The sequence below is a fragment of the Wolffia australiana genome, chromosome 14 (genome assembly GCF_029677425.1).
Source record: "Wolffia australiana isolate 7733 chromosome 14, ASM2967742v1".
In the NCBI taxonomy this organism is placed as follows: domain Eukaryota; kingdom Viridiplantae; phylum Streptophyta; class Magnoliopsida; order Alismatales; family Araceae; genus Wolffia; species Wolffia australiana.
This window is the reverse complement of record NC_135848.1, coordinates 1,106,306-1,117,432: the sequence shown is the minus strand read 5'-3', so window position 1 is coordinate 1,117,432 and position 11,127 is coordinate 1,106,306. Positions and strand designations below refer to the sequence as shown.

At 40.9% G+C, this 11,127-nt stretch overlaps 1 protein-coding gene across 1 annotated transcript; it reads left to right on the top strand.

Annotated features, from left to right (window-relative positions):
- Positions 1-3,274: 3,274 nt before the first annotated feature.
- Positions 3,275-8,751, top strand: LOC144711895 (amino acid permease 6-like). Its single transcript, XM_078586030.1, has 7 exons — positions 3,275-3,482; positions 3,544-3,777; positions 4,490-4,583; positions 4,660-4,874; positions 4,997-5,139; positions 7,320-7,547; positions 8,136-8,751. The coding sequence occupies exons 1-7, from the start codon at positions 3,401-3,403 to the stop codon at positions 8,559-8,561; spliced, it is 1,422 nt and encodes a 473-aa protein (XP_078442156.1). The 5' UTR covers positions 3,275-3,400; the 3' UTR covers positions 8,562-8,751.
- Positions 8,752-11,127: the final 2,376 nt, after the last annotated feature.

Below are 11,127 nucleotides of genomic sequence, written 5' to 3'. Positions count from 1 at the left end.
GCATTGGTGGATATATTTTACTTTGTAGGGTTTTTGAGAAAAACCTTAAGTGAAATATAAAGAGGGAAAGGGGTCTCATTTTAAGCACCCATTCAAGCTTGATTTAAGAGCCCCTCCCTTTCTCCATTCTGTTCTCCACTCATCCAAGGAAGAGTGTCTTCATGGTGAGGAGATCTTCAAGATTTTCAAGAAGAATTGAAGAAGAAGACTTGAAGATCCAAGCACCGAGTGATCGCGTGGATACTTCTAGAGGCCAGATGCGTGAACGTCTTCAGAACAATCTCAGAGCGGCAAAGTCAAGGGTAGAACGAGTTCCCCAAAAGGTACTTTCAATATGTTGATTTTAAAGATCGATTGTGAATCGATCGACATGCTTCCGTATCCATGGAACGTGTTTTCCATGGATGAACCAAGGCACCAAACCCAACATCACTTACAAGTAAAACTATTGTGCTTGTGATCCTCAAGGCCCTATTATTAGTCTAGTTAAAAACTTTAATGGCTTAATAGACTTCATTGTGTTGACCTTATTAATTAAATATATCATCATCCAAAAAGGTTAAGTGGCCTTCAATAACTGTATCATCTTCCTTGAGTCAATCTCTTCTAATATTGAAGGCGTACAATGCCACCTTGACAACACAATCACATTCATGGACCTATTGTTGTATTCAATCTAGGATAGTCTAGAATCTCATGATTAGAGACTTATAGGTCATAATAAAAATACAATCATCCATCCAAAAGGTACCTTTGGTTACTAAGGTCTAAGGACCACTTACAGAATTGTGACATAAATCAACCAGGTTGGCAATAGTTAGAGATTCATATGGATCAAATTTGTAAAATTTTTACGCAAAAAGAACCATTATTTGTCCTTGGTGTATCCACACTAATGAAAATAGAATTGGTCATATTCATCATAAGAGTGGGACTAGAAAGTGTTAATCTTTTTGGATACTTTGATGTCCTTCTCAAACAGCATTTGAATATAAGTATTCAGAACATACGTCTAAAGAAAAATGATCATCATGTTATGAATTCATCAAAATTCACTTAGACATTGCATGCATTCATGGTTTAAAGGCCACACATATTTCCAACAATATCTTACTTGGAATTCATACATATAATTCAACATTATAGTAACATTTTCCTAAAGATCATTCACTATCTATTTTTAGAGTATCTGCACAAGTGGTTAATCCTGTAAACATTTTACTTAGCATTCATACATATTGTATAGATAATGATGTTTTTCTAGAATACCATGTGAATGTTAAATTTCAGTACACATGTTCATTTGGCTTGCAGGCCATATATAATTCTACACATCCATCGTATGTTTATCTCATCCTTGAACTAAGGCAAAGTAGATGCCATGTGAAAAATGTTAGCACTTATAACCGGCCAAAGAAAAGTGGGGCAAGGTGACTTTCCCATTTTAATAAATCAAATATTATCATTTTTTACCTATGTAACTATTTGTCATTGCATTTTATATCTTTTTTTCATTTGGTTTTTCGTGAAATTGTGCTCCAAATTTCTCGTTGTTTCCATTTTTATTGCTCACCTCCAGTTTCCATATAATGCAATTTTATTAACAATGAAACTCAGTTTCCATATGTTAGTTCTACACTCATCTGGTTACCATATTTTCAGATTTTATTTGTTTTATTTTTAGGTATAAACTTTGCTTTATACCTTAACAGAGGCCCATTTTGGGCTGATTGCTCAAGAACGATGGCAGAGTGTTAGAAGCCGATTTAATAATATTAAAAAACAATTATATCAGTGTGGCTGGCGCAAGGGAGCTTTTAGCATTCATCTTTTTATGTGGATGATTTAAATCCAGAACTACCAACACATGTGATTAGCTTTTTTTCCAATGTTATCATAATCTGTTGAGTTTTTATCTTCTTGAATAATTTGAAATTTTCCCTATAATGAATGCGTGCAGATAAACCTCGAGTAGCTATCAGTGGTTCGGGTTTTATTAGAAAACAACAATCACAGACACATCAGCTCGGGAAGCTCCCCAAGTCTGACTATCTGGGTTGGGTGACTAAGGTCTTTCTTTTTTCCAGCAAGATTCCTTTTCTCTTCTCTTCTCTTCTCTTCTCTTCTCTTCTCTTCTCTCTCTCTCTCTCTCTCTCTCTCTCTCTCTCTCTCTCTCTCTCTCTCTCTCTCTCTCTCTCTCTCTCTCTCTCTCTCTCTCGGCCAGGCATCAGGCGCTCTTTTGCACACTGCCTTCGAGAGGATAATGACAATCTGGGTGGAAATTGGAAGCAGTTTATAGTAGATATGTTTCAATCTCGCAAAGAGAAACAAGGGCTTGCATTCCCTATCAAGTCACTCAAATGTCAATTAAGCAGTATCCTCTCTACAAGGCAAAAACCACCGCATTGTTCTTCTTCCAACAACCTACCCTTTGACTGTGGGTCTACCTAGTCAAGTACTCTGCCTCGGGTCCCGTTCTCACGCGGTCTTGGTGGCGTCAGAGCAGAGGTCCTGATCCTATCATCTCCCCTGAGGCCTCTATGAATTTAAGGCCTTCTAACTGATCTTCCCTCCGCAAAGGGACATTATTTGCTATCACCGAACGCTCGTAGGCCCCCAATCATCGCTCTCCTAGGGAGTCCAAAAACAGAAAATCAGAACGCGACGGCATAGACAGAGAAATGTTGGGTCTCATTAATTCTCTCTTTTCCGTTTCAGATTTCCCAGATCGATGTATGCATTGAATTCCACCGCAAACTCAGAAACAACTAGCGCAGAGCAACCGTGTTTTTAACTTTTAAAGAGTACTTTAGGGTCTTCTAGCGTTGCATTATTAAGGATGAATCAGTCAATTAACATTCCTGAGGTCACTGCTGATCGATCGAGGGCTAGTCTTCTGAGTCAACAGGCAGGAACTTTCCTTAGTCCCTCGAGAATGTAAATCTATCTCTGGCTTCTATTTATAGGCAAAATGAGAAATTAATCCTGTTTACTCCTGCCTAAGTTATCCTATCATGATATACTTAGACTCTACACATGAATTAAACTCAAACAAAATTCAAATGTCTAAATCTCATATTAGCTTAGCTGATTCACTTTACTGGTATTTATGTCTTTGCTTAGAATCTACGATAATTTATATCAATACCCGCTAAGAAAATTAAGACTTAGCGGGTTTTTCCTATAAATTCTCCAACAGGCCACTTCCACACTTGTCATCCTTCTTCTTCTTCTTCTTCTTCTTCTTCTTCTTCTTCTTCTTCCTATAAATTCTCCTACAGGCCACTTCCACACTTGTCATCCTTCTTCTTCTTCTTCTTCTTCCTATAAATTCTCCTACAGGCCACTTCCACACTTGTCATCCTTCTTCTTCTTCTTCTTCTCATTCAGCTGCGGTGAAATGGATATAGAGTCATTGGAGATAAGAGAGCAGGGAAGCATCGTGAAGAACGTCGACGACGACGGACGCGAGAAGCGGACTGGTATTTTTTCAATTAATCAATTAATTATCTGGGTGTCTTATGGGGCTTGCTGTTACTATAGGGACGTTGATGACAGCAAGCGCCCACATCATAACAGCAGTGATCGGATCAGGGGTACTATCTTTGGCGTGGGCCAACGCTCAGCTTGGCTGGGTAGCCGGGCCGGCGGTGCTCATGGTTTTCTCCGCCATCACCTGGTTCACGTCTACCCTCCTCGCTGACTGCTACCGCACACCCGATTCAGTCACCGGAAAGCGGAATTACACCTATATGGACGTCGTCAGAGCAAACCTCGGTACTCAAACCTCGGAGACGACCAACTGCAATCTTTTGTGTATCTTTTGAAGCTATTCTACTCGTTTTCTTATCCCCTACACCACTAATGTATTTCGTTCTCTACATTTCCATATACAAGTTTGTCTATTTTTATCAATCTTGTATCTATACTGCCATTGGTGTAAATATGTAGCTATCTATCTATCTGGATATCTTTATTTCTGTCTATCTATCTAGCTATCTTTATATCTACCTATCTATCTATCTAGCTATCTTTATCGCTATCTATCGATCTATGTATCTATCTCCAACCGTTTTTGTTTCTCTCTCTGTATCACCATCTCAGAATTTATCTATTATTTTATCATTCTATGTATCATTCTATCCAGCTCTCCTGTTCCCAACATTATCCATCTATTTATCTCCCTATCTGGCTATATTTTAATTTATCCATCTTTTTATTACTCTTGCATATTTATCTTGCCAGCCATGTAAAAATATAGCTATCCTCGCCCCAGTAATTTCTATCAATTCATCTTTCTCTCTTAATCCACGTATCTATCTTGCAATGAAACATCTATTTATCTAGGTATAAACTCGTTCGTCTCTCTTTCTAACTCTCAATCTATTGATCCGTAAATCTATTGTCTACAAATAATATGTCGTTAATTTGGTATGAATTCCCATCCATCCACTAAACTTTCAGTCCATCTATCCACAAACTTTCTTAGGTGGTGGGAAGGTCATATTTTGCGGGCTTGCACAGTACTGCAACCTCGTAGGGGTTAGCATCGGGTACACAATCACAGCCTCCATAAGCATGGCGTAAGAATATAATCTTAGTGCTATACTGCGTCTTCTTCCTGACTGACCCATTATACTTCTCCGATGATCCGATCAGAGCCATCCAGAGATCTGACTGCTTCCACATGCAAGGCCACGAAGCAAAGTGCGATGTCTCCAACTACCGTTTCATGGTCATCTTCGCTTGCATCCAGATAGTTCTTTCTCAGATACCAAACTTCCACAGCCTCTCATGGCTCTCGATAATCGCTGCCGTCATGTCTTTCTCTTACTCGACCATCGGTTTGGGCCTCTCCATCGCGAGAATAGTAGGTAGTACATAGTAATTCTGTAATTGATCATGTGATTTTCTGCTATCGCACCACTTCAAACAGATTTTTAATTATTGTTCAATTTGTCATTCATTGAAAGATTTCTTTGTTCCTCTGTTTTAGAGAGACCGGATGTGAGAACGACGCTGACGGGTGTAACGGTGGGCGTCGACGTATCTGGGGCTGAAAAGGTCTGGAGAACGTTTCAATCACTTGGCGACATCGCCTTCGCCTACTCTTTCTCTAACGTGCTCATCGAGATCCAGGTCTCTCTCTCTCCCCCCTCTCTCTCTCCTCTCTCTCGCTCTCTCTCTCTCTCTCTCCCTCTCCCTCTCCCTATATATATATATATATATATATATATCTCTATCTCTATCTATCTATCTCTCCCTCATTTTCTCCTATTATTTTTTCTCTGTCTCATCTACTCACGCATATTTTCAACGGCTGGAACTGTGCATTGCAACGTTTCTCGAAGAAATTTATTGTTGTTTTTCATTTTAGAGTTTGCTATCGTATTTTTGCACGCCCAAAGTTGGCAATCTCTCCACCAATCTCTATCTCCAGTTCATCTTTCCCTTACGAACAGTGCCCCGGCTATTACTTCTAGATCGATGTCCATCCACATCAGGAAAAGTATGACTGCATGAGGAAGAAGAGCTCTACATTTTACCTGAGATGTTCACGACCGTTCGACTCAGCGAGGAGATGAAAGTTCTGCTCGGTTGACCGCGAAAAAGGAAATCAATAATTAGCCATTTGTCGCACATTCCTGGATTCGTGTGCCATCAGAATTTATCTATTCAGATGGATTTAGAAACTCCTGCAGTGAATGCACCGCTTAGACGAATTCAGAAACCGGCTAAATAAAGCCACCACCGAACCTTCCGCGGTTTTTATTTATTTGTTTTCTCTCTGATTGTGCCTAGGGTTTGACAGTCCCGGTCCAGTACGGTTCCAGTTCGGTCCCCGTCTTTCTCCCTCCACACCTAGACAGGTCCTAGTCCGTTCTTGTTCGGTCCTGGTCTGGTTAGGTTGACTAGTCAATGTCAAAGTCAAAATAGTAAATTTATGTTCATGGTTATATTGAGTATCCACATAATGAGCCTTAGAACTGCTGGTAATGAATTCCGCTTGACCTTCCTTCCATTCTTCCTCCACTCTCTAGGTCTTTCTCCCTCCACACCTCCCTTTTTTCTCGGAGAACTATCATGGTGACTAGAGAAGGAATAAACATTCAATTGGAAAAGAGGTTTTGATGGGTTCTTGCAGCCCACCTTCGGTATAGAACTCCTCTGCATCAAATGGGTGTGTCCAGATGCTCAAATATATGGCTGCTATGCTGAGCTGAATAGAGCCCTCTCTGGCTAGTTGGATTTAATATTTTATGATTTTATAAAAATATTAAATAAATAGTTTAATACTATATTTCCAGTTCCAGTCTGGGTTGACCCTTGGACCTAAACCTGTTTAACCAACCAGCCACCCTCAAATGGAGGACCTACGGTCCTGGTTTGGTCGGGGAGAACCGGTCCTCAGCCCTAAATGTCCAACCCTAATTGTGTCTATCAAATTACAGATATGTATTATAGATAGCTGTCTTCTGGGGTTCTCCTGGAAACTCAGTTAATTTGGTGATGTTCATTTGAAGGCACTTATTCAGACCTATATATTAATTGACCTCTCATAATGTCATTATTTGTTTGACTTTTATCTGTTTGTATCTATCAAATTTTAGATAAGTATTATAGGCCGCTGTCTTCTGGGGTTTTCTTGGAAATTCAAATCATTGGTTTCTATTCATTTGAATGTACTTCCTTAACCCTAAATGTTCATAGACCTCGCATATTATCATTATTTATTTTCTCTTTCCTGTTATTATATTTATCAAATTAACTATGAGAATTATAGATAGCTGTCTTCCGAGTTTTCTGGAATTTCTAGTACTGGGTTTGTGTTCATTTCCCATTGACCCAAACACTCATCGACCTCTTGTAGCGTCCTTACTTATTTGTCTTTTCTCTGATTGGATCTCTCAATATATAACTGCTTATCTCTCTTGGCGCATTTCTCCATAAGTACTAGCCTGTCTTTCATTGAATCTTTTCTTTTATCGACCAATCTATCCTCCTTGGTGCATTCTATTTATCTACCAATGGACTCATTTATCAACCTATCCATTTCTCCAGAGCTAGCCATCTTTCTACTCATTTTTTTATTTATAAACTTTTTCACATCGCTCTCTCTTTCTCTCTCTCTCCCCTTTCTCTTTCTCTCTCTGCCCCCTCCCTCACTCTATATTAATATAAACGTATAGTTGTATAGACAAATATACTTGGGTATTTACTCGTTTTATATGTTGACATCTAGATTACTTCTCGCATGGCCTTAAAATGACCATACTTTCTCACTCACAATGACGATGATATGACCTTCGGGTGCATAGGATACGCTCAAGTCAAGCCCTCCGGAAAACCAGGTGATGAAGAAAGCCTCCCTTGTCGGTGTCTCTACGACGACACTATTCTACGTTCTCTGCGGCTGCCTGGGATACGCTGCCTTTGGTAACTCAGCGCCAGGGAACTTCCTCACCGGTTTTGGCTTTTACGAACCCTTCTGGCTCGTCGACCTTGGCAACGTTTTCATCGCCGTTCATCTCATCGGCGCCTACCAGGTTTCTTCCTGCCCAACTCATCTGTTCTGACCCCCAGCCTTCAATTCTCGGTTAATTGATGCCCTTTTTATTAATCTGTAAGTTAGATAGGATAAACAGACAAAGACAGGATGATAGATACACCCTAAATTAGGTTTACATAGAAACCGATATATACAGTACATGAGACAATCGACAGATCTGTTTAGATAGGTGAGGGTAGATAAATATACAGGTAAACGAATGCGAAGTGATTGATCCGAATGTACCATAGATAACTAAAGAAACACAAATAGGATGACAGATAGATACGCGTGTTGGTAGATGAATATACTGGTCACTGCATGGCCAGATGATTGTTTGGAATGCGAGAGGGAGAAAAATAAAAAGATAGGACGATAGATATATCCTAAGATAGGTCTATTAAAAAAAAGAGATTCAAAGATACAATAGGTGAGATAATCGATATATCTCTGCTTGGGTAAAAATACAGATATTATAAACGTTAAGATATAAATGTAAGCATAGAAAAAACCGAGCGAAAGATCGAAATACGAGAGAAATTTATAGAAGAGTGTCAAGACTCAGGAGAATTTGCGTTTTGGACAGGTGTTCTGCCAGCCAGTGTTCCAGTTCGTGGAGAGAAATTGCCAGAGGAAGTGGCCAGAGAGCAACTTCGTATGCAGAGAGTACTCCCTTAAAGCGCCAGTGTTAGGGAAGCTTTCTATTAACCTTTTAAGGGTTGCGTGGCGAACGGCGTACGTGGTGGTCACCTCTGTGCTTGCCATGATATTCCCCTTTTTCAACGATTTTCTGGGCCTAATCGGCGCTTTTGCCTTCTGGCCGCTCACTGTCTACTTGCCCGTCGAGATGCGCATTGCCCAGGCCAAGATAACTCGTGGCTCTTCCTCGTGGATCGGACTTAAACTGCTCAGCTTCGCTTGTTTTCTTGTGTCAGTGGCCGCAGCACTTGGCTCAATCCAGGGCCTCGCCGCTGACGTCGGTGGCTACAGGCCCTTCAAACCAGCTGTTTAGCCGGAGGTTGATAGCTCAAGAATAACGAACGATGGGTTATCTGTTGTCGTGGAAATAGAGTGAAAGGATGTCTTTGTAATGTGCTATATTTAACGGTATGGCTATTTTATCATCCTGGCCCTCTCTGATGGAGATGATATGTTGCTCTTTTTTACTCTCTTGGGTCTTGTTATAGATTCTTTATGTTGAGGTTGAGATATTTCATTCTAGGGTTAGGGATTGATTGAACAAGGTTCGAGAGGAACAACCTCTGTCCTTGCAGAGGGCCTTTGCAGTGTAAAGACTTCTTGGCACTGGGGTTGGAACAAGAACAAGAACAAGAACAAAAGCAGAGATCTACGAGAAGGAGAAGATAAAAGAGAGAGAGGAAGAGAAGAACACACCAAGATAGGTGGTTAAGTTTGTTGTATTATCCTCAAACATTTTGTTAACATTGGTTTGTATATATAATACAATATAGTAGTATAAAATAGAAAACTTGATGTTTTAATCATAGCCGTTCTAACTTATTATAACAGCTATATTGAAACGAATCCTAACCGTTGAAATGTTTCCTATCTATGGCTTAATCCTAGCCCTCTATCTTTAATCCTATCTATGTTTGAACCTAGATTTAATCCTGGCCGCTACTTCTCTTTAATGAGTATAGGGTACATGTCAGATTATTACTAGCTAATCTTATTTAAGTTCCTATCGGTCCTTCTGCTGATTGGGCGGACAGCTCCGCAAGTTGGTTGACTCGTTCTCCTTAATATGCACTACCCCCTTGTGTGTTATTTTTCCCACCTGTCCTGAGGGAAATATTTGGAACTTTATCTCCCTGTTAGTCCCAAGTTCTAGCCTCTCTGTCCTGGAGAATTACCTCTCAATACACATCTAATTATACACCCAAATTTGTCACAATTTCATAAAAACTAGGCAGTCTACTTAGATGCTTGTAAATTTCTCGGTAGTTTAATTTCATAAACTAGGTAGAGAAATTTAAAGATAAAAAATTAATTCCTTATAGTTCAAAAAATAATTTAGAAAAAAATGTGCGCCTTGATAAATTCGAGTATGCAAATTCCACTCAGATTTCAATTTACCATACCAGACTTAGACTGAATGCATTTACCCATTGCAGATTTTGATAATATGTACTTCCTCACTTGACCAAAGTTGATAAAATAGAGCAACTATAAGATAAAAAGAGCCACATCACCTCACCTCCAAATGTCCAAGCCTCGCCTATTCTGACCATCTCACCCCACCTCCACTTGTACAATGCTTGCATTTAGCAAGTCCATTGATGGAGGACCATCCAGTTGATCGCGCCCTGACCCGTTGCCAGCCACGTCGCGGAGCCCAAGCTGACGTGAAGAATCTACAATTCCACTTTCAGGTTTGAGAAGCGGCGACATCGTCTCGCTTTGTGTCAAGTGTCTTTATGTAAATTTTCTGTTTTTCCTCGTTGTTGGATTGTCGGGAGACCCCTCCTGCGTGAGTACCGGCCTCCTGCATGTGTTTTCTTTTATTTAATTGTGCTTAATTGTCCTCTCTAGGGGGATAAAGCCATGATGGGCTTCTTCTTCCCCTAAAGAGCCCTTTTAACGGGAAGCCCAATAGGCTTTCCCTTAAAAGGGGGCCCAATAGGGCCACCCACAACTACCACTTTCCCTCTATAAGAGGGGAGGAGTGGACGTGGGAGGGACAGACTTGTGTTTGAAAATCCAGATTTTTCTTTGTAGAAAGCAGTTACCTTTTTTTTCCAATCATGTTTCTCAAGAGTTCCTTTTTTCTCTTGGTGTTCTCTCCTTTTAACTCTCGGGTTGTATCTGGAATTGTCAGAACTCCATAGCAAGATAAGCCAGTTGCGGATTTGTGCACTAGTGGGTGGTCCTTCCTTGTTGATTGATCTCATGTAAGAGTGGTTATCCATCGACGGTCTTGTGAACTCAAAGATTCTGACATGGTGATAACATTGTCGCTCTTCTACATTTCATTTATTTGTTGGCTGAATCCTCCGCAAGGATCAGACAGACCCAGCAAAGATTTTGACGGTTGAAGAATTTGCGAGGGCTACCTTACTGGAAGCCTCGACGATCAATTGGCTCTTACGACCAGCGGAATCATCACAGCCGACAAGTGATCTGTTCTCCCCAGCTCTACTCATCATCGATCGCCACTACTCAAAGTTGAGCGTTGATATCCAATCGTCGACGGTCGACCCGCGCTGCGACATTGCTAGAGACTTGTTATCTGTCAGCACAATCCGCCCGCGGACCTTCATCGCCATTAACACAGCGGACTTCGATATTGTGCTCCCTCCCGATTGACTTCTGCCCCAGTCTATTCGTCGGCCTGAGGACCGCTCAACCTGACCATCAACCCTTCCGCGACCGCTCTCACGGCTTCTTTACTCACTCCTGCCGTCGGCGACTTGTTTCCCGTCACTCCAATCTGATACTCAGAGAAGCCTTGCTCCGAAACTCTCCCCTGCTACGGCAACACCACCTTGACGATCCAGCCTCAGCCCGGAGATTCACTGCTGCTCTCCCGCCGGGTGCTAACCTGCTACTTTTGCTCT